General features: G+C 45.8%; 1 protein-coding gene across 5 annotated transcripts in view; it reads right to left on the bottom strand.

Moving 5' to 3' along the window:
• The window catches only part of LOC137433790 (E3 ubiquitin-protein ligase RNF31), a 104,886-nt gene that overhangs the window by 67,739 nt on the left and 12,571 nt on the right, over positions 1 to 24,576 (bottom strand). For 3 of the 5 annotated variants that reach the window (XR_013624811.1, XM_068126120.2, XM_078786064.1), the window contains exons 5-9: positions 14,241 to 14,330; positions 13,731 to 13,824; positions 8,773 to 8,926; positions 3,982 to 4,435; positions 267 to 515 (exon numbers count right to left, since the gene is read on the bottom strand). Coding sequence is in view for 4 of the 5 variants with exons in the window: in XM_068126120.2 (XP_067982221.2) it covers positions 267 to 515; positions 3,982 to 4,435; positions 8,773 to 8,926; positions 13,731 to 13,824; positions 14,241 to 14,330 (1,041 nt within the window). In the remaining variant the exon portion in view is untranslated. The remainder of the gene's footprint in view (positions 1 to 266; positions 516 to 3,981; positions 4,436 to 8,772; positions 8,927 to 13,730; positions 13,825 to 14,240; positions 14,331 to 24,576) is intronic. The other 2 variants (XM_068126123.2, XM_068126124.2) reach the window with 2 other exon arrangements.

The following is a 24,576-nucleotide window of genomic DNA, read 5'->3' on the forward strand; positions in this document are numbered from 1 at the left end:
GCCACGTCAAAATCCAAGATGGCCGCCGCCATGTATGTTTGAACCTTGTGAGCGAAATATCATATCATAGCATGTTTTCTGCATCTTCCACTTTGTCAACTCACATCACTTCACCGACGGGGGACCTAGGCGTAACGCTTGTTACCATTAGTTGCCTTTGTTAGTGAAAGAAAAACTTCAGATTATCAATTTTAATCATTTCTACAGAGGAATTGCACAGGCAAAATGACTTCCCAGACTTGCAAAAATATTTCTCATTCACAAACCTTCCTTCGCCGATCCATCACACAATGGGCAACAGCGTCCTCGAGTGCTCCTTCACACATAATCCAAGCATGTCTAGCCTCTTGGATTGAAGGCCGCCAAATGTACTTGTGTTGAGTTTCCACCATAACGACCAATGTTTCCAGGAGCTCATTGAGGCCACCTTTGCATAGCCACGGCACAGTTAGAGGACTAGCCGTGGAGGTCGCGCATATCACCTCTTCAGCACTTAGATCTTCAGCTTCTCCATCCTGACAGAGGAATACAAGACACAGAGACGGACAACAAATCAAGGAAACCTTGTCAACTGAAACCTAAAATGCACGTAAATGGCAATATGGAGTAAGTTGGAACAAGGTGTGCTGGGTTAACCTTGAAGGTGGAGCTAGTTTGTCTGTTCAACAAAGTTATTTCAAATAATGAGAGTACAGTACTTATCTATCTTTGATAATTGTTGAGATTAATAAAATAAATTATGAAATGGAAAAGCCAACTTGTAAGTTGCAACACAGATGATGGAGGAGGGCAATGCAGTCCATGTAGGTGTCAGGATTACAACATTGCTCATCCATAAAATCTATATTTATATCAAATAGGCCACCATCTACTTTAAGTATTGTTACTTACTCAAACACAGAGTGCGAAGGAGATCGAGTTCACCGGAATTAACTGGAGTAAACAGAATCGAAGGGTTCAATTGAATTACTCTCATGAATTCTTAATCTTTTCCACCAGTGTCCATTAGGCTTTATTAGTCCCCTACCGGTGTACACCGGAGGGGACTATAGGTTTGCACGCCGTCCCTCCATCCCTCCATCCCTCTGTCTCTCCGTCAGTCCGTGTGTCAGTCTGTCAGTCTGTCAGTCTGTCAGTCCATCACGCAAAGAACAGTTTTCCGGACTTTTTTTCTAAACGCTTAATGCTAATGATTTCAAACTTGGCACATGGTTTCCTCATGATAATTTACAGATCAAGTTCGAACTTCACGACGTTTCGATCATTTTTGACAAACTTATGGCACTTTGAACTTTGGTAATTCTGATAATTCTGATGATGCTTAACTCAGTGCCATTTTAAGTTTTAATTTCCTTTAAAAACCAATTTCTCTGCAATAATAGGACCGATTGAGATAAAATTTTCACCATATGAGGGACTCGGTCTGTAGAATATTTTAATAGTAATTATGACGTCACAGGTCACGTGGTTCGGCCGCCATATTGTTTTTTCATGAAAACACGAAAACCCCTTTTTCTCTGCAACGGCTGAATAGATCGAGGCCAAACTTTGCAGGCAAGATCGCATACCCATGATGAGCAAAAAAGTCAGCGAGCATGACGTCATGCATCACATGGTTTCAGAGTTAGGACGTTTTTAAGCATGAACCTTTAAAACCGAGCTCCTCCCTCATTTTTGATCCAATCGAGGGGAAACTTCACAGATCTGTTCAGCATGGCAATCTACTAAAATGCCCTTTTGGAATTAGCGATAGGGCACGTGGTTTGGCAGATATCGTTAATTAAATGAAAATATTTTTTAAAATGGATATCTCGTTTATTCCAGAGTTCTCCTCAAGCCGCACCACGCGCCCTCAGCCTCGTCGCGCGAACGTCAAAAGCGCGACACAGCGCGCGCTTTCGGGAGGGGCGGAGCCAAGCCGAGCAACATATATACTGTATATACACACATCGATCATTGATCGTGAACCGGAAAATATAATAAATTACTGATATTTAGCGACTCGAAAGGTTCTTTATCAACAACTTATTTTCTCGTGCTTCTGCTGACCTGTCTGCAAGGTGTATAAATCGAAGTCCCGAGCGAATCACAGGTGAGCCCGTCCTGAGGTAATTAGCGATTGGGAACGATTCAGAACCTGTGGGTGAATAACCCTTTGGTAATTTCCCCAACAGTTTTCCGGACGACAGACTGCCGGTGGGGGACATGTATTGCAGCGCAATACTCAGAATGCTTGTTCACTTTATGCTGTGAGACGCCATGCCCTCAAAGAGTCTGAATATATTACAAACGAGCAAAGGTACCGGGCGTTGCTGGGAAACGCTGGATCACTTCGTGATGCGAATATGAAGAGAGGGGGGAGAGAGAGGAGGGGGTTGATAGGAGGAGGTGGGAGGGGTAGGGGAAGGCCCTAACTGTCAGCCCTAAACACAAACACACACACACACACACACACACACACACACACACACACACACACACACACACACACACACACGTAATGCCTCCTATTCTCTTTCTCAAAAACAGGTAAAGATATTTCAATGAAACAAAACGCAGTCCGCACATTCGTTCTTCCCATCACTGGGTACGAAGTTTTGTGATTCTGACACTGGATGTCTCAGTGCTACGTTAGTCAAGATGGCAGAGGGTAACATGATGTTGTCAGTACTGTGAAGTTCTGGAGACAAGAGTTGGGTTAACTGAATGGAGATGGCATGACTGGAGATTAGAGTTGGCTTAACTGAACGGAGATAGCATGACTGCAGATTAGAGTTGGGTTAACTGAATGGAGATAGCATGACTGGAGATTAGAGTTGGGTTAACTGAATGGAGATGGCATGAATGGAGATGAGAGTTGGGTTAACTGAATGGAGATAGCATAACTGGAGATTAGAGTTGGGTTAACTGAATGGAGATAGCATAACTGGAGATGAGAGTTGGGTTAACTGAATGGAGATGGCATGACTGGAGATTTTTAGAGTTCGGGTAACTGAATGGAGATAGCATGAATGGAGATTAGAGTTGGGGTAACTGAATGGAGATAGCATGACTGCAGATTAGAGTTGGGGTAACTGAATGGAGATAGCATGACTGCAGATTAGAGTTGGGGTAACTGAATGGAGATAGCATGACTGCAGATTAGAGTTGGGGTAACTGAATGGACATGACATGACGAGATGAGAGTTGGGTTAACTGAATGGAGATAACATGACTGCAGATGAGAGTTGGGTTAACTGAATGGAGATAGCATGACTGGAGATTTGAGTTGGGTTAACTGAATGGAGATGGCATGACTGGAGATTAGAGTTGGGTTAACTGAATGGAGATAGCATGACTGCAGATTAGAGTTGGGTTAACTGAATGGACATGACATGACTGGAGATTAGAGTTAGGTTAACTGAATGACTGCAGATTAGATTTGGGTTGACTGAATGGAGATAGCATGACTGGAGATTATTAGAGTTGGGTTATCTGAATGGAGATAGCATGATTGGAGATGAGAGCTGGGGTAACTGAATGGACATGACATGACTGGAGATTAGAAATGGGTGCACATTATGATTCAGACAAAGAGAGGGTCAGTGGAGCACCGCCACAAAGGATCACCAGCTCAAACCTGGCTCTGTCAGAATTTCCTCTCTTCCCTAAACGGCACGCCCTCCGAAAGAACATTATTCTTCCGACGATGATGTCAACGCTGCTGTGAAGTGGTGGTTAAGTCAGCAAGACGCACAGTTCTATCGTGACTGCATCACATGACTACTTGAACGTTGGCAGAAACGAGTGGACTGCAGTGATGATTATGTTGAGAAATAAATAAGCACCATGGTGGAATAAAGATTGATGTCAGTATCTGTCTTCATTTTTCAAATATCTTAACCTGTTTTGTAGAATAAAAAATAGGAGGCATTACTTTTCAACATGCCCTTGTATATTTGTAGTGACGAAGATAAAATCATAAATTTCACCAAAATGTACCCTGAGAATGTTGATGACGGCCTCCGAGTCTGCTCTCTCCCGATCCCAGAATTTATCTTCCTGAACTTCGCAGATCTCATGGGTTGCTTTAACATCCTGTTCTTTGACGTCCACCTTCATCATTGGCATCTCGGTTGTCGTTGCATTTTTCCTCACATGCTGCGCATGTGCAGGCAATGTCTGTTCATTTGGCCGCTCACAGACCAAGCACACAAGGGTGCTGGCATCGTTTTCCAAGGTACAGGAACCGCATGTCCATTTGCTCATGCTACCCGTTTTGGGAACGTTAACCTCGGGCGGAATATCCTGTGGTGGCTTCCCAGATTGCCGTGGCCTACTGCAGGCCTTGCAAAGGACCGTAGGCATGACGTTGCAGAGCGTACATGCTTGGCAGATCCACGTCGATGGAGCTTGAAGCGGTTGGGCATCACAAGTGGCTGTAGTTACTTGAGGTCTAATGCATTTCGGAAAACACAATCAAGGGCAGAAAAAACACAATCAAACAGCAAAAAAAAAAAACAAATTCAAGTTTTTATATTTTTCTCCATTGAAGACGCATCTTACTACAATTCACCAAATGTCCGTCCGTCCGTCCGTCCGTCTGTCTGTCTGTCCGTCCGTCTGTCTGTCCGTCCGTTCGAAGGTACCGCAAAAACGGTTGAACCGATCGCAACGATATTTTGGGTGGATAATCCTAGGACCCACTGCAGTAAAATAGGCGATATTGTTTTTCCAATTTTTCCAATTTTCCAGTTTTTCCAAACACAATGGAATAATATTTATCGATATGAACAGTGATGTGGCTTTTGTTGAAATTCTAGAAATACTGTTTATTCTACATACCAGGAGCGAGTAGATCGACTCCTGACGAAATCTTCCTATATAAAAGTGCGGCTCCAAAGTAACAGGGCAGCGTGTGCAAAGCGACTGAGAAACAGGTGTAGCGGCCGCTTCCGTGTTACAGATTCGGCGCGCACTATTCACACAAACGTGCGACTGAGAAAGACGTGTAGCGGCCGCTTCCGTTTTGCAGAATTCAATCTTTTTTTCAAAATGGGCGCCATGTACTGTTTATATTTTGATGATTTGCGTGTGATATGATTCAACGGATGTTTATATGAATCGTTTAAAATAAAAAAAGCCTTCAATTTCTGATATTTTGCCTTTTCATTTGGGCCTCCCAATTGAAGCCCCGCCCATAGGGTGGGTAGCATTGCTAGTCATAATAATTAAATTAGTGTGGATGTAAGGATTAAAAACAAAAAAGGATGAGTCTTTAATAAGGCTTATGTGCAGCGAAGAAGGCAGAACCATATCATTTCATAAAGTGCAACCTCCACATAATTTGTTTAAACACTTTTTAGTTTTGCAGCAATTTATTAACTCACAATTCAAACACTCAGAGCATCTTATAATTTATACACATTTACCCTTCAAATGCAAGTGTGAAATAACACACTCATTTAGCCGTAAATGCAATTTAGTCAATTTCCACAATCGTTTCCATAAATGTGCGCATGTTTCGCCATTTGGGAGTGCCTGTTTTTTGTATACCAATTCAAGGCTCACGGAAGAACTGGAACACTAAATGGATCTAGATGCAAAAGAACAAAAGGAACAGCGAAAAGAGGGGGGAAATACCAACAGCAGAGTTAGAGGATGAAATAGAGGGAGATTTGGACTAATAAGGGACGTGGGGAGGAAGTGCAGGGTGGACAAGATGGAGACAGAAGCAAACTCTCAGGAAGGAAAAACTTGAAATTTGGAAGGAGGTCGGCTTTTGGGTGAGGTGGTTGACATTAGTAGAAAATGTCATGGTTTTCCATGGGGGATGATCCAAGATGTTGGAGAACAGGTGTATTGAAGACGTGGATGGAATAAGGACAGTGAAGAGAATGTGCAAGTTAATTCTACAGGCCATCAAAAAAAAGAGGAAAGAAATAGGCCCGTGGACTCAGCTTCATCGCGGGAGATTCCAATGATCTTGAAGGACTGGGTTTCCATGTGAGGAGGCAGGGGTGACAGCTCAGAGGGGGAACAGTGCTTCATAAAGCTGCGGACAAAAACTTAGTAGGTGGATAGGAGTTCAGGAGTGCCAAGGAAGGACTTTGTACGAGGATTCTTTCGGAGGATGCTCATTGCCCAGTCAGCAGCTGGCTTTGGAGGCCAACTTTGAAATATGGTTCACCCAAGAAAGATCATGGCTGATAGTGAGACCCAGGAGTTTGAATGACTGAACTTCTTCAAGAGGATTGTTAAGGAAGTAAATGGTGATGATGGTGTAACACAGACTCAATATTGCTATCTTCTGAACGCTCAAAGGCATCAAATTCTGCTGCTTCCAGGTAAATATAATTTTTTTTTATAATTGATGAAGTTTACCTAGCTGGCATAATACCCTAAAGGCCTATAAGGATGTGCACCGGCCTCCGAGCAGTCGAGCTGTCGAGCCTGGGACGGAATGTCAGCCCAACAATAAACTACCACCACAATGTTTCACATGAAGGGTGATACATCAGTGTCTGCTCTCCCTTGGATGCACGCTCAACTAGATGTCTCGTCTGGTAACTTTAGTTGTTGGGCATGAAAGATTCCACAACGTCCTCATAAATACAGGGTGATTTTTTTTATTCGAGAACTTAAATAATTCCCATACACTAAAAATCATATCAGTGAGGAGCAATTTTTTTTGTGTAAATGGAGCCTAATACTACAGAAAGACATAACATGCCCAGTGAGCTTGTTGTGCTAAACGTCTCAAAGATTTCTACGGGCTTGCTTCCACTCTTTCCCACACTTCATCCACTTTCTCTGGTGTAACAACACTTGGATGATGCATGTGCTTTCTAATTTGGGTCAATTAAAAGCAGTAGTGGTAGTAGTAGTTGTTGTTCCCAATAGCACAGTGAGCTCCATCATTAGGAAATGGAAAGAACATGGAACTACCTAGACTCTTCCTAGAGCTGGCAGTCTGACCAAACTGAGTAACCGGGCAAAAGGACCTTGATCAGGGAGGTGACCAAGAAACAAATGACCACTCTGATGGAACTACAAAGTTCCTTGGCTGAGATGGGAGAACCTGCCAAAAGGACAACAATCTCTGTAGACCTTTACAAATCTAGGCTTTATGGGAGAGTGGAAGGACGGAAGCCACTCCTGAGAAAAAGGACATGACAGCATGCCTGGAGTTTGCAAAAAGGTCAACACGGATAGCACCCCGCATCCGGTGCAGTGATCGCTTGAGCTTGAAGCACCATTTGGGTGTCGGGTGCGAGGGAGTTCCAGGACGTCACATAGACGGCTCAGAAGTTCCCTGAAGCCTGCTGGCGCCTTCTTCGGCAACTTCCTTTATTATTAAAAATAATTGTATTGTTATTTTTAACAACACATTGTTAAAAATAAATAATAAGAGATTTTCTCAGTGCAGTCGCGAGATTCCCCGAATTACTCGGAAAAGACCTTATAATCATTAATGACGGGTTTTCTGGTGTGGTTCCTCTCGAGATTTTAAAGAGAAAATAGTCAGAAACCGCCGGCACCCTCCATCACTCCAAAATATTAACCTGCGTAAAGTTTGAAGTAAAAACATGTTTACTGCTTATAATTATATAATATATCGGTCATGGTGGTTATTTATATAACTCGGATAGATTCCAAATGCACTTTATACCAGATGCGTCCCTGAAGACTGAGGCCCGTGATTTCTGGTTTCTTTTAGATGAAAGTTTCTTTTAAATTTACCATAATAAATGTTCATTTTATTTTACTTAAATATTTTATTACCTTTTATTAAACTCACGTAAATCTATTAAAGTAGTAAATGTTTTTTAAAGTCTAAAACAGAAACTAAAGTAACTGAAATGAACTGAAGTAAAGTCACTGTAACACTTACCACCATTGATCATGAAAAAAAACTTTCAAAAAACACAGAGGAAAAAAAACCAAAAAAAAAACAACCAAACAAGGTACCAATGACACCACAATATGGCACCACGGTAGGTACGGCACCAAGGTACACCACGGTACGACACCACAATCCTCTTCTGGGTTACCATCACGACATATTTTGACGTTGTTCCATCACAAACCAATAACAAATGTAAAACGTCAAAAGATGTCTTGATGGTAATCCAGAAGAGGACTGTGGTGTTTTATTGTGGCGTAGTATTGTGGTGTCATTCCTACCTAGTTTGGTTTTTTTTTTTTTAGATTTCATCCCTCTCTGATTATTTTTTTAATGTCCTTTTTCCTTGTACAATATGGCTTGGGTCTTACTTTGGAGAAAAAATGCTGGAACATTAAATAAGTGATTTGCTGGGATCCATAAATAATTAAAGAGATAAAGAAGAGCCTGAAGTTGGCTTAGCTGTTAGGGTGCCGGCTTGGGATCCTAGGATCCTGGGTTCGAATCCCGGTCAATCGCTGAATTAACGCCAGGGGGGTTGACTCAGCCTGTCATCCTCCCGAGGTCGGCAAATTGAGTACCAGTTTACTGGTAATTCCCTGTGTGTCGCAAGAGGCGACTAACAGGGTTGGCGGCAGGAAGGGCATCCGGCCATAAAACATTGCTTCAAAAAAGGGGACCACGGTGCCTGAAAAAGGCCAACCCCTGCTCTGTGGGGAAAATGGCCTCGAAAGGTGGTTCATAAATAATTAAAGACCTTATGAGTAAAGCAATATTATTATTATTATCATCATCATCGTTCAGACCCGGCGTCAACACCAATGTATCGCCATTTATCATCAAAATAAGTAGCTTGAAAAAAAAACAGAATGTTCATATTTACTCACTTCAGGCAGGATGGATGAAGTGGTGGAGTAAATAATTTGTGTTGGTGGTGTCTCAGCACATTGTGGTGGTGAATTCGTTCATCACAGTTGACGCAAAAGGTTTTCTCACAGTCCTCACATCCTGTGACGGCAACTGAGCCACATGTGTCACAAACTGAAAAAAAGTCATGAATAATTCAACGAAGTTTGAAAAATAATAAATAACAAGCATTCTGAGTATTGCGCTGCAATACATGTCCACTACCGGCAGTCTGTCGTCCGGAAAACTGTTGGGGAAATTACCAAAGTTAAAAGTGCCATAACTTTATCAAAAATGATCGAAACGTCGTGAAGTTCGAACTTGATCTGTATCTTATCATGAGGAAACCATGTGCCAAGTTTGAAATCATTAGCATTAAGAGTTTAGAAAAAAAGGTCCGGAAAACTGTTCTTTGCGTGACGGACTGACTGACAGACGGACAGACTGACAGACGGAGGGACGGAGTGCAAACCTATAGTCCCCTCCGGTGTACACCGGTAGGGGACTAATAACTGTGTACATACGTACACATATTGCACAATTTCACAATTTTACGTGTACTTTCGCACAATTTCACGTATGCATGTACGCGCGCGCGCGCACACACACACACACACACACACACACACACACACACACACACACACACACACACACACACACACACACACACACGCTATAGAAAGTCTACACCCCCCTTTCAAAATTTTCAACTTTTGTAACCTGATAGCCTGGAATTAAATTGCATTAAATCAGACTTTTTCCACCTTTACTTACACATCATAACCCACAACCTCCAGGTTAATAAACAAATTCCACAAATCTTGGAAAATTAATTGGTTGGAATAGGTATCGACCAAATTCGCACACCTTGATTGTGCAATATTTGCTCATTCTTATGTTCTAAACTGTTCAATCTCAGTCAAGTTGTGTTGGGTGTGTTGATGGACAGCAATCTTCAAGTCATGCCACAGATTTTTTATTAGATTTAGGTCGGGGCTCTGACTGGGCCACTCAAGGATATTTATCTTTTTATTCCTTACCCACTCCAGCGAAGCTGCTCCAGCAAATGCTGAAAGGTGAACTTCTGTCCCAATTTCACCTTTCTTGCAGAGGGCCGCAGGTTTTTTTCCAGGATTTTTCTGTATTTTGCTCTATCAATTTTCCCTTCTATCCTGATAAGTGACCCAGTCCCGGCTAATGAGAAACATCCTCATAACATGATGCTGCCACCACCATGCTTCACAGTAGGGATGGTGTTCTTTGGGTGATGTGCTGTGTTGGGTTTTATTTTTTGTTTGTGTACAAGATCGAGGCTCGTGTAAGAGCTAACATGGGAGAGAGAGGAGGGAAGCACACAAGTACAACAGCAGAGAACAGGGACAACGGAAGATCTGTGGGAGGGAGAAGGCTTGGGGGGCAGAGGCATTGAAAGGTGAGGGGGGGGGGGTGGTTTGAGGTATAAAACACATGGACACTGCTAGAACGTCCAGGAAAGAAAGAAGTCGGTATTTCAAAAAAAGTGGATCTTGGGTGAGTTACGGGGGAAGAAGAGATCAAGGTTTTGGATGGGGGAAGATAAAAGATGGTGGTGAACAACTGTTTTAAAGACCTGGAGGGAGGGGTGGGATCGAAGAGAATGAGGGAGTTTGTTCCAGAGGCGTTTTAGGACCAGCAGAGAAGATAACTGAGAAGGAAGTTGAGGAAGCGATAAAAGCAATGAAGAGTAGAAAAGCGGGAGGGCTGATGGGAGTTGTGGGAGATATGTTGAAGGCAGCAGGAAGTTGGGGGTTTTTTTTTTTTTTTGTATACTGAATCGAGGCTCGTGAAAGAGCTAACATTTACTTCACAAACAAATCAACCAGACAAACAAAATATATAAAAAGAGGGAGCGGAAAACAAGATAGGGAGAGAAGGGGAAGCACACAAACACAACATTTGAGAGCAAGGAGATGTGTGGAAGGGAGAGGGCTTGGGGGGAGGAGGCGTGGGAAGGGGGGGGGGGGGGCGGGAGGGAGAAGTATAAAACACAAGGACACCAAGGACTTCCAGGACAGAAGTTGGTATTTCAAAAAAGTGGAATTGGGGTGAAATTAGCGGGGGTAGAAGAGATCAAGGTTTTGGATGGGGGAAGATAAGAGATGGTGGTGAACAGCTGTTTTAAAGACCTGGAGGGTGGAGTGGGATTGAAGAGAGTGAGGGAGTTTGTTCCAGAGGTGGGAGAAAAGAGGAATGAAGGAGTGAAGGTGAGCAGAGAGTCTTGATTTTGGCAGTTTGACCATAAGAGGGTTGCAGGCAGATCTTGTGCGACCTGTAGGAATATTTGCGGGACAGAGCCCAGAGAGAGCTGGGGGGGCAAGGCCAGAGAGGAGTCGGTAGAAGACTTAAAGACCACCAACCTGCCTGCGGTGAGTGAGTGAGAGGCCCTTGGAGTTAGCTTCATCGCGGGAGATTCCAATGATTCTGAATGCTTTGGTTTCAACAGCGTGAAGATGAGCTAGGTGTGAGGCAGGAGCACCAGCCCAGAGGGGAGAGCAGTATTCCATTGAGCTGCGGATGAAAGCCTTGTATGTGGTGAGGAGCTCAGGTGTGCCAAGGAAGGACTTCGCACGACGGAGGATGCCCAGTCGGCTACTGGCTTTGGAGGCCAGATTTGAAATGTGGTTTTCCCAGGAAAGATCATGGCAGATAGTGAGACCCAAAAGCTTGAGTGACAGAACTTCTTGGAGAGGATTATTCAGAAAGTGGATGGGAGGGTTGTCCAGTCGGTCTTTTCGGAGAGACATCGTAAGAGTGTGAGATTTGTCAGGATTGAAAGACATGTTCCACTTGTTTGCCCAGTCTGTGATTTTGTCCAGGTCTGCAGAGAGTGAGGAGGCTGCAGACTGCCGATCTGAGGGATGAAGAATGGAGCGACAGAGAGTAGAGTCGTCAGCAAAGAGATAGAGAGGATTTTCAAGAGAGTCAGAGAGATCAATGATGAAGACCAGTGCGAAGACCAGGGGTGTGAAGAGAATGACAGAGATCTATAATCTGGTGGTGAAAGAAGGCCGCATTCCAGTGGATTGGGAACTGAGTACCCTCGTCCCTTTATACAAGGGGAAAGGTGACCCTCTAGAGTGTGGCTCGTACCGAGTGATAAAGTTATTGGAGCATGGAATGAAGGTATTGGAAAGGGTGTTGGAGAGGAGGATAAGGAAGAAAGTGAAGATCGACAAAATGCAGTTTGGATTTATGCCAGGAAGAGGAACGACAGACGCGCTCTTTATTGTAAGGCAGTTGCAGGAGAAGTACATGGAGAAGAGGAAGAAGTTCTTTCTTGGGTTTGTTGATCTGGAGAAAGCATTCGATAGGGTACCACGTGAAGTATTGACACGGGCATAGAGGAAGTTAGGAGTGGAGGAATGGTTGATCAGAGTAGTGATGGCAATGTACAAAAGAGCGCGCACAGCTGTAAGGACGAAGGACGGGAACAGTGGTGAGTTTGAGGTGAAGGTGGGAGTGCATCAGGGGTCGGTACTAAGTCCACTACTATTTGTAGCTGTTGTTGTTGTTGTTGTTGTTGCAGAAAGACCACCAACCTGCCTGTGGTGGGTGAGTAAAAGGCCCTCAGAGTTAGCTTCATCGCGGGAGATTCCAATGATTCTGAAAGCTTTGGTTTCAACAGCGTGAAGCCGAGCTTGGTGTGAGGCAGGAGCACCAGCCCAGGTGGGAGAACAGTATTCCATTGAGCTGTGGATGAAAGCCTTGTATGTGGTGAGGAGCTCAGGTGTGCCTAGGAAGGACTTCGCACAATGGAGGATGCCCAGTCGGCTGCTGGCTTTTGAGGCCAGCTTGGAAATGTGGTTTTCCCAAAAAAGATCATGGCAGATAGTGTTACGGGTTCGGCACTCATTCTTAGTGTTGTTGTTATTATTGTGGGTCCAAGTATTGGGATTGTTGTTGTTTAAAGGAAATCCGGATCGAGACCGGAAGAGGTGGAGCGAAGAAAAGGAGGTGGGAGGAGACCGGAAAAGAGGTGGTGGTTGAAGCTCCGTAGCGAGCATTGTCGAAGGAGACGGTGCGGTTGAGCCTATAAAGGAAGTCCTGCCTTCAGCGTTGTGATCGCTGGGACTGTTCACATCTGCGTGTCAGATCGACGTCGACGTCGGATTCGGATGAACCCTCATCGCATAAGTTCGCTGCGAGTACAAGCCCGCCGCCATTGGGACTCGCGCGCGTGGCGCGGCGTTCGCAGAATAAGGTTGCCGCGTCTGCAGGGTTCGCCTTCCTCGGTGGGTTGCCAAGGACGTGTGGGCGCGCCAGTGGCCTTTGAAGGAGACGGGGCGGTTTGCAGCTGCACGGTGTACGTGCATGTTTGGAGCGTCTTTGGAAAGTGCCCATACCACCGCCACTGTGCAGCTGCAAACCGCCCCGAGTGATAAAGATCACTGGATCGTCACTGGATCACGATAAAGATCGTGATCACTGGATCACGTGATCTCCGGGTTGTTTCACTCGTCCAAGCCTCAATTGACTTTGAGCGGCCATTGATCCGACGATCGCCGGAGCAACTCGACGTCGCCTTGGAGGAGTCCAGAGACATTGGGGGGGGGGGGGGGGGGAGTGCCGGTAGTTGGGTTAGAGAGGGATATATAAGGTGGTACCATCTCAAATATTGTGATTGTAATTGTGAATTGATGTATTCACCCTTTTTGTGTTTGGGATTGTGAATATATCCTTGTTCGTTCATAACCCTTGGTGTGGTCTCCTTAATGATCTGATTGATTTCCCCAAGGATAACATATTTCTCTGCTGGGGCTCCCCTCGAGGTTCAGAGGTCACCGAGACCAGGTAAATAGGGGAGGACCCCGTAACAATAGTGAGACCCATAGCATGCATCTGTTGTCAAGAAAATAGGAACAGGAAAGGTAAACAGGAGCAATAATAGCTGCATTACCTGTTTGCTCAATGGTGGGTTTCACAATTGGAAAAACAGCAAATCCACCATTCTGCTTTTGTTTAGGAAGTACTCCTGTGGCATCCGCATGTGACTGAAAAAGACAATTGTGGAACTGTGTTTAAAAGTCAAAACAAACAAATCGGAAATAATTTAAATTGAAACTCTATAGAAAGTAAAATTTAGTTCTACCACGCAACTCTTGACAACCCTGATTCAAAGTGACAAAAATGAATTTTAAAAAGCATCTAATAAGGACCATTGTCCAAAATAAATGGCAAAAATCCCCCCAAAAACTCATTGTCGGTTTTTAATGTCTGTCAAAACGTTTAATTGAGAGACAAGTGGTTCATATCAGTCAACGATATAGCGAGCATGAACACGTGATGCAAATACATCCCTTTGTTATAACTACTGATGGCGCACATTTATACGGAGGCCTTCATCATGCAAACAAATCATGGTGAATGAAGTAAAGTAATCCACGCCATCTCTCCTCAAAATACTCACCTTGACTTCGTTCTCCTGCAAAGTCGGTATTTGGAAATGCTCCGGCAAGCTCTGACAAAAGGCCATTTGCTTTGGGTAAGGATGTTTGCCCTGCAAATCAAATGACAATCATTTACATGGCATATAGCATTACCTATTTGGACAGGCATTGCGATAAATGTGCTTAAAACACCATAACACCAAAATGTTCCATCACTGTTGCTTATAATCATAAATTATCTCCATCAGACAGAAATAGCTTTGGTAATGGTCCATTTCATACAAACGGTATTGCAAAAGAAACTAGAACTGCACTCAGCAGAGCGCATATCTCCGCCAGGCCCATTCGTTTACCTTTTCTATCCCACAGATAGGCCGGGTCTGGATTCGGACCTGAACCAAAATCGAATCCGTGTGTTATTGTCACCTACCCAACTAGTCCACCAACGTTTGTCATAACTCGTTCTCAACTTTTTCAGATATCATACTACATATCGTTTTGGACCCAATCTCTCAATGGTGAAGTATCACTTTAAAAAAACAAAAAAAAAAACATCGTGTCTGGATCTTCACTAAATCGAATCAATTCTTCCTTTTCACACACCCAAGCCCTTCACCAAGTTTCGTCTGAAACTGCGCATCAATTTTTGAGATATGATGCTCACAGACAGACAAACAGACAGGGGTGAAAAGAAAACCTACGTCCACCTTCAGTGGTGGAGGTAACAAATACAGTACATACATCATATTAACATACATCTACAGTACATACATCATATTAACATACATCTACAGTACATACATCATATTAACATACATCTACAGTACATACATCATATTAACATACATCTACAGTACATACATCATATTTACATACATCTACAGTAAATACATCATATTTACATACATCTACAGTACATACATCATATTAACATACATCTACAGTACATACATCATATTTACATACATCTACAGTACATACATCATATTAACATACATCTACAGTACATACATCATATTAACATACATCTACAGTACATACATCATATTTACATACATCTACAGTACATACATCATATTTACATACATCTACAGTACATACATCTACAGTACATACATCATATTTACATACATCTACAGTACATACATCATATTTACATACATCTACAGTACATACATCATATTTACATACATCTACAGTACATACATAATGTCGTGAAAATCAAGCTCAGACACGACTTGACCTCTGGGTAGGTTTAATATCATTTAGATCTGAAGTACATCCTGTAAAAATACATTCATGCAACAGGCATTAAAATCAGAGTATTTCATGAGCAATGGTCGATTCAATATGGCAATGGTCCAATAGAGAGGACAGTCAGCGCAGCATTTAGGGGCGTACATACCATTCAAACTACAGGACTATGTCACAGTGAGTTCCGCTGGAGTGTCCGTGCGCCCCGGTTGTCCCGGGTCTTATAGACGCCCCTTTTGAAGCGAGCACACCCTGGGTTCACCTTGGTATAATTTCACTACATTCTCCCCGCCGTTAGAACTATACTGCCGCTCGGCAGGTTGCAAGCAAGCATCAGCAATAATCGAATGGGTCACGTCAATCCACGTCAGTCGGTCCACCCGTAGCGGTCGGGGCGGCGAACTTCCCTGCCAGTTCGTGTTCGGAATCTACTGGGCACGGCGTCCCCAAGCCCGGAGTCCCCCGCGTTGGAATAGCCGCCGGAGGTGGGAGTCGGAGGGGGCGCCCCAGCGCCTTCGGGCACGGGAGTGGGGAACGACGGAAGTAACGGTGGTAGTTCCATAGGGGAAGCTTCGGTAGAGTCCATAGACTCGTAGACGGGTTCGTCGATATCCCTGTCGTCGTCCCCACATGGGGCGAGATGGCGTACGGAGACAGTAGACTCGCGGCCATCCGCCGTTAACACGCGAGCATGCTCGGGATTAGCCTGGAGGACCTGCACCTTGTCAACAAGGGGGTCGTACTTGCTAGCGCGAACCGCTCGTTTGAGATAGGCGGGCGCCGGTTCAGCGAGCCAGCTGGGTAAAGATTGGATACTGCCGGAGCCTCTAGGGTGGTGGAACAGTCGTTCGTGAGGAGTCTGGTTGGTGGCGGTACATAGGAGAGCCCGGATCGAGTTTAGAGCGGCAGGTAGCGACCACGCCCATTTATCGAGGCCTCGGCCGAGGGTCCGGAGGCTCAGCATGACGGCCCTCCATATAATCCCATTAAAGCGTTCGATCTGCCCATTCGCTTGGGGCCGGTACGGGGTGGTGTAGCTCGAAGCGACATTATGCTGGAGCAAGTAGCCCCTCACCTCCTGGGACAGGAACACCGCACCCCGATCGGTATGCACGTAGGCCGGATACCCGAACATAGAAAACAAATTCTGCAGGCACCGAATAACCGTGGCAGCTGACATATCCCCGCACGTGTAAGCAAAGGGGAATCGTGAATACTCATCGACGATAGTGAGCAGATAGCGAGAGTTGCTCGACATTGGCAGCGGCCCTTTGAAGTCCATCGCCAAGCGCTCCCACGGTCTAGTAGCCCTAACGAGTGTCCCCATAGGAGGGTTATAAAAACGCGGTTTGAGTTCCGCACAGATCGCGCAATCACGGCAGATGCGGCGGATGTCCTCAATCGAGTACGGCAGATTGCCCTCGCGCACAAAATGCGCGAAGCGCGTTACCCCGGGATGACACATAGTGCCGTGCAAAGTGCGCAGCCCCTCCAAAGTTACAACCCCTGCGCAAGTGGCCGGCCTCGATAAGGCGTCAGCGACCAGGTTATCCTTCCCCGGGCGGTATTTGATGGTGTAGCAGAAGTCGGCGAGTTCGATACGCCAACGGGTGATTTTCTCATTCTTAATGCGCTGAGCATGTAAGGTGTCGTACATAAACGCAACGCTCTGTTGGTCCGTGACGATTTGGAAACACCGCCCAAGCAGATACGGCCGCCATCGCCGAATTGATTCGACGATCGCGTACGCTTCCTTTTCGACAGACGAATGCCTCCACTCGGCGGAGGTGAGAGTCCGCGAGAAGAAAGCCACAGGGCGGCCCCCTTGGGAGAGAGTCGCCGCTATCGCATGATCTGAGGCATCACTCTCCAAAAAGAAAGAGGCACTCTCGTCAATCGTCGCGACAGCGGCGCCAGCGATGTCGACTTTAAGGCCCTCGAAGGCCGCCAGGGCGGCCGGGCCCATGGGGAAAGTGTCGCAGGCCACGAGAGGGCGGAGCTTCGCTGAGAAATTTTGCACCCACTTTGAATAGTGGGCGAACAGCCCTAGAGCGCGTTTCAGCGAAGCCCGATCGCTAGGCGGAGCCATATCGAGCAAAGGGCGCAGACGCTCCTTATCCGGAGAGACGGAGCCATGGGTCACGGTGTACCCCAAAAGGTCTACCGTGCGTAGAGAGTATCGACACTTAGCCGCATTCATGGTTAGGCGATATTTCCGCGCGACCTCGAGGAAGCGTTTCAGATTAGCGTCGTGATGCTCCTGGTCATACCCACAAACCGTAAGATTGTCCAGATAGACAAAGACATCGGTCAAATTCTCCTTCGCAACGAGGTCATCCATAGCCCTCTGAAAACAAGCGACTCCGTTAGTTACCCCAAAGGGAAGTCGCGTGAACTGGTACAACCGCTGACCTGATTCAAAGGCTGTAAAGACGCGATCAGCCCTAGAGATGGGGACTTGATGATACGCACTACGCAGATCGAGAGTGCTATAAACGGAATACAGGGCCACCTGGCGTACCAGGGCGTCCATCCCCGGTAAGGGGTAGGCATCCAGCTGTGTAAAACGATTAATCGTCTGCGAATAGTCGATTACCATGCGCCGGCGGTGGGCCTCACTCCGCACCACTTAGACTTGGGCCCGCCACGGTGACCTACTGTGTTCTATAATACCGTCCTTTAAGAGCAGGGCCGTTTCCTCCGCAATGAATTGCGCGTCCGCGCGAGAGTAGCGCCGCGATTTGACGGCTACAGGGGTACAATCAGTGGTCAGGTTGGGGAACAGTGAGAGAGGCTCCATGTCCATTTGAGCGAGGGCGCACACAGCGAGCGTGTCCGGCCCACCGAAGTCTATTTCCAAACGTCCATGCCGCTTAAGGAAATCAAGTCCTAACAGAACGTCAGCGCATAAAGCAGGTAATACCATGAGATACACGTCCGGGAACGTGCGTCCCTTTATCACAAGTTTCAATCGACACGCCCCTTTTGTGCTCAACCGAAGTCCCTGAGAGGCCATGAAGATCCGGCGGGTTGTCCCGAGAACCGGCCACCCATGTTGATGCACGAGTCGCTGATCGATAAAACTATCCGTGGACCCCGTGTCAATCAAAGCTTGCGCAAAAACGCCCGCGACCGTGAGCGGAATGATGGCCTGCGCAAGGCCGGCAGACCCGGCAGGTATTGTACCGGCCGGGCGAGAAGATCGCGCCTCGCGGGTGGATCCCACGCCGGCTGCAATCCTTCGGGCAGCGTCGGCAGGTTGGGCCTCAGCAGGAGCATTGAAGTCAGTTGGCTCATCAGCAGATTCATTTGCTAGAGTGGGTGTGTGTAGGTCGTAAGAGCCGCCGCCAGATGGCGATCGAGTCACGTGAGAAAGATCTCTGCCGTCTGCAGATTCATATGCCAAAGTGAGTGCATGTAATTCGTAAGAGCCGCCGTCAGATGGCGCTCGAGTCACGTGAGAAGGATCTCTGCCGTCTGCAGATTCATATGCCAAAGTGGGTGCATGTAATTCGTGCTGCGTTTGCCGCACATCGAGAGGAGTTTCCACAGCAGGAGCATGTCGCTTGTTTGAAGAAGGCGTTCGAACGCCAGTCAAGGTCGGTCGCGCTGTGGCCGGTCGCGTTCACGCCATTTGTTTCGGCGGCCCGGTGTATCTCACCAAGGTCGGGCGTGCAGCCAGAGGCCCGCGAGAAGGAGAGCGGCTCATCAAAGCCGAGTGAGGCGCCCCCTCCGGTGCTCGATCCGTTGGCTCCGCGATGAGCCCATTCAAGGTCGCGCGGGGACGCGTGCCCCGAGCGGCCTTCCTGCAGACCTTTGCAAAATGGCCCTTGGTGGAGCACAGGTGGCATGTAGCCTCCCGAGCCGGGCATTCAGAGCGAGGGTGCTGCCGATTCCCGCAAAAATAACATTTTGCATACCGGTCAGGCCGTGGCCGGGCAGCGGCGGCAGCAGTGAGGCCGGAAGCGGAGTTCGCTTCAGGAGCACCCGGAGTCTCGGCCATGGTGGTCGGGTCCTCCTCCGTATCCTCGGCGGTAGCCCTCTCCGGTCGCGCGAGTTGAGAGGCCCCCGCCACGACTCGTGGGTGATCGTATGTGGTGGATTGTTCTCGGGCATCTGTATATACTCGCGCCAGCCGTAGTGCTTCCGTAAATGTCAGATCCGTGACCTCCAGGAGTCGGAGCCGCAAGACCCCAGAACTAATTCCGGAGATGAATGAATCTCGGAGCAAGTCGTCCTGCACTTGCTCGTGGGTCCGTACGTCCTGCACGCAGTCCGCCAACAGGTAGCGCAACTCCTGCGCGTAGCGATCGATCGATTCAGATGGTTGTTGTCGCCGCTGGGAGAGTTGATGCCGGCCGTGCACAGCGCTCCGTGTTTTTACGTATAAGCGCTTCAGCTCGGCTAGTGCTGTAGCGTACGTCTCAAATCGAGCTATGTTCCGGAACACGGTGTGATAGACCTTTGACTGTAACACGAACAGCTTCATCGCAGCGGTGGGCTCTGTTTCGTGAGCAGCAAAATAATTCTCCAGCGTTTTGAGCCAGTGAGTGAACTCCGATGCTGATCCCTCAGCTTGAGAGTCGGCTCCGAGAATTGGTACCACGATCATCTTGTGGTCAGCCATTCCGGCCTTCTAAATGATATTAAATGTCGTGAAAATCAAGCTCAGACACGCCTTGACCTCTGGGTAGGTTTAATATCATTTAGATCTGAAGTACATCCTGTAAAAATACATTCATGCAACAGGCATTAAAATCAGAGTATTTCATGAGCAATGGTCGATTCAATATGGCAATGGTCCAATAGAGAGGACAGTCAGCGCAGCATTTAGGGGCGTACATACCATTCAAACTACAGGACTATGTCACAGTGAGTTCCGCTGGAGTGTCCGTGCGCCCCGGTTGTCCCGGGTCTTATAGACGCCCCTTTTGAAGCGAGCACACCCTGGATTCACCTTGGTATAATTTCACTACACATCATATTTACATACATCTACAGTACATACATCATATTTACATACATCTACAGTACATACATCATATTTACATACATCTACAGTACATACATCATATTAACATACATCTACAGTACATACATCATATTTACATACATCTACAGTACATACATCATATTAACTTACATCTACAGTACATACATCATATTAACTTACATCTACAGTACATACATCATATTTACATACATCTACAGTACATACATCTACAGTACATACATCATATTTACATACATCTACAGTACATACATCATATTAACATACATCTACAGTACATACATCATATTAACATACATCTACAGTACATACATCATATTTACATACATCTACAGTACATACATCATATTTACATACATCTACAGTACATACATCATATTTACATACATCTACAGTACATACATCATATTAACATACATCTACAGTACATACATTGACATGAAAAAAGGAATTGAGAAAGATCTTCATTACCTCCGCCACCAAAGGTGGATGGAGGTTATGTTTTCACCCCTGTCTGCTTGTCTCTCCGTTTGTTTGTTTGTTTGTGAACAAAATATCTCAAAAATTTGTGGACGGATTTGGACAAAATTTGGCAAAGAGGTAGCGTTTGTGACAAGGACAAAATGATTAGATTTTGGTGAAGATCCGGATTCGGATCCGGCTACTAGAATTTTAAAAGTGATTCTTCACCATTGGGAGATCGGGCCAAAAACGATGCATAGCAGGATATCTCAAAAGGTTCTGGACGGATTTGGACGAAACCTGGTGGACAGGTTGGGTGTCTGACAAGGACGAAATGATTAGATTTTGGTGAAGATCTGAATATGGATTCGGATATGAGAATTATTTAATTTTTAAGTGATTCTTCACCATTGAGAGATGGGGCCAAAACGATACAAAGCAGGATATCTCAAAAAGTTATGGACAGATTCTTCAGAATCATTGGAATCTCCCGCGATGAAGCTAACTCCAAGGGCCTTTCACTCACTCACCGCAGGCAGGTTGGTGGTCTTTCCGTCTTCTACCGACTCCTCTCTGGCCTTGCCCCCCCAGCCATCTCTGGGCTCTGTCCCCCAAATATTCCTACAGGTCGCACAAGATCTGCCTGCAACCCTCTTATGGTTAAACTGCCAAAATCAAGACTTTCTGCTCACCTTCACTCCTTCATTCCTCTTTTCTCCCGCCTCTGGAACAAACTCCCTCACTCTCTTCAATCCCACTCCACCCTCCAGGTCTTTAAAACAGCTGTTCACCACCATCTCTTATCCTCCCCCATCCAAAACCTTGATCTTTTCTACCCCCGCTAATTTCGGTCCCCTTGTGTTTTATACCTCTCCCCCCCCTCCCCTTCCCACGCCTCCTGCCCCCAAGCCCTCTCCCTCCCACACTTCTCCCTGCTCTCAAATGTTGTGGTTGTGTGCTTCCCCTTCTCTCCTTGTATATTTTGTTTGTCTGGTTGATTTGTTTGTGAAATAAATGTTAGCTCTTTCACGAGCCTCGATTAAGTATACAAAAAAAAAAGGAAAAAAAAAGAAGATGATTTTGATTGAATTTGATTCTGTATTGTGATTTTCTGGTCTCCTCTGGGATACAAAACGTAAACTGTTCACAAGGCGGAGGTATTCTCTCTACTGAGTGCCGTTCTCGTTCATGAATGTATTTGCCATTGCCAAATTTTTACAAAACTCAAACATGTTATGCTTAACTACAAAATCAAACTGTTTTCTTCACTTTTAACCAAGATTTCACACAGATTAACTGTGATAGGCCTGACCATCCAACCATTAGCTGCGATAGGCCAGCAGTACTTGGCCAAAATATAACGGCATTTTACGTCATCACAAACAATCAAATTTGCTGCTCGGAGACCCCGCCCATGTCCTTGTTTCTCAAGACAGCACAGGGTAATGCGTTATGTGAACTCTCTAGTTACCTCTGCAACAAACGGTGGATGGAGGCTTTGGTTTCACTCCTGTCTGTTTCTTTGTCTGTGAACAGCATATCTCAAAAAGTTGTGGACGGATTCGGACGAAATTTGGAGGAGAGGTTGGGTATGTGACACGGCTGAAACGATTCGATTTTCGTGAAGATCCGGATTTGAGAATTTTAAAGCGATTCTACACCATTGAGGGAAAAAACAATATACATATATATATATATACAGACTTGGCATTTAATGTGGAATTTTTTTTTTTCTTGACTTGGGTTTACTTTCTGAACTCAGTATATCAATCTGGTGAGTTTCTTTCACCCTTCGGTGATGTCTTTGTTGAAAGAACCATGTCACTGATTGTCTTTCGCAGCAAGAAGTCAATAACAGGATTATATCACAGGTGGCGTGACAAAATGTAAGGACAGGTACATTTGACGATTGGCTTCACAATCGGGTATATAAGGGATGTTGCGTTCTGTATTGGTGGAAAACAACTGCTGCACGTCTACAAAGGTTATTGCCACTTCCTCTGGAGATGGTCCGTCAACTTGACAATGCTGTTCGTCATGGAGTGGTGGCTTTACAAAATTCTGGCATGAAACAGCGTGCTATTGCTCGGCAGTATGGCATCACTCAAGGTCAGGTGTCAAAGATCGTGAAACGAAATGCTCAGAGGGGTGTCCCTACTCCAATACCGAGGCCAGGACGTCCACGCAGAACCACAAGGAGAGATGATCGCCAGCTGCACTGGTTAGTCTGCAATGGCCATACCAAGTCAGCTAATCGGCTTAGGGCTGAGTGGCAGCAACTGACAAATGTGCCTGTATCCAGAAGGCTAGTCAACCAACGATTGGTTCAAGCAGGCTATCGTGCCAGGCGTCCCCTGAGAAAGTCACGCCTGACAAGACAACACAGCCAGCGCCGATTGCAGTGGGCCAGAGAGCACCGTCAATGGCAGCCAGGACACTGGAATCACGTGACCTTCAGTGACGAGTCTAGATTTCTGGTCTATCGTCAAGATGGCCGCGTCCGAGTACGCAGACAAGTGCATGAAGCCCACAACGAAAATTGTATAGTGCCAAGAGTCCAAGCTGGAGGTGGTGGGGTGACCGTTTGGGCTGCTTTTCATGCAGGGGGCAAAACTGACCTGGTTGTTCTGAATGGAAACCTGAACCAGTTCAAGTACAGGGTCATTCTGGAAGAAACATTGCTTCCATTTGCTCGTGCAGCCTTTCGAGGAAACTTTGTCTTCCAAGATGACAATGCATGGCCTCATCGTGCTCGCATGATCCAACACTTTCTTGCTGACCGTGGTGTAGAGCATACGGAGTGGCCTGCCATGTCCCCAGATATTAATCCGATAAAGAACTTGTGGGCAGAATTAACGCGTCAAATCGACAACTTGGACCAGCAGCCTACCTCTGTGCGTGAATTGCAGCAGGCTATTGTCACTGCATGGCAAGCGATTCCTGTACAAACCTTGGCAAATCTCGTGAACAGCATGCCTCGACGTGTACGTGCTCTCCTGAATGCTCGTGGGGGTTACACGAAGCACTGAACTGTAATTTTACTGTCCGTAATACCAGTCATAATTTAGCTTTTGTTGAAATTTTTTTTGGCTAATGTGCAAAATAAAGAGATACTTCTGGAAAACGGGTTGACTGGACATGATGACAATGCAGTTCTGACTGAGTTGAGTTGAGTTTTGAGAGAAATCAAATCTGAAATTGTTATTGAGATTGAAATTCTACAAATACATTATTAAAAAGTTAAGTTGATTTACTTGTTCTGTCAAACAAAGGTTAAACTTTGTTACATGGCCATGATGACAATGCAGTTCTGAGTTGAGTTGAGTTTTCTGAAACTTTTTATATTCTAAAAATACATGATTAAAAAGTTTAAGTTGATTTACTTGTTCTGTCAGTAACATTTCCCTGCCTGTTTAAGTTACCGACACACTTTGCCTTTGTGTCCACAAGAATAATTCTCGATTGCCTTGGTGCCCCCCAAACCCAAAAGAAAATGCCTTGGTGCCCCCCAAACCCAAAAGAAAATGCCTTGGTGCCCCAAAAATTTTGAAGTCATCAAAGGCAAACATTGCTGTGCCCTCCCTACAGAGTAATTCGACCCCTGCCTGCCTCGTGTTAATTCGCGCCAA

Source organism: Myxine glutinosa, chromosome 10, assembly GCF_964187855.1.
Source record: "Myxine glutinosa chromosome 10, kmMyxGlut1.1, whole genome shotgun sequence".
Taxonomy (NCBI): Eukaryota; Metazoa; Chordata; class Myxini; order Myxiniformes; family Myxinidae; genus Myxine; species Myxine glutinosa.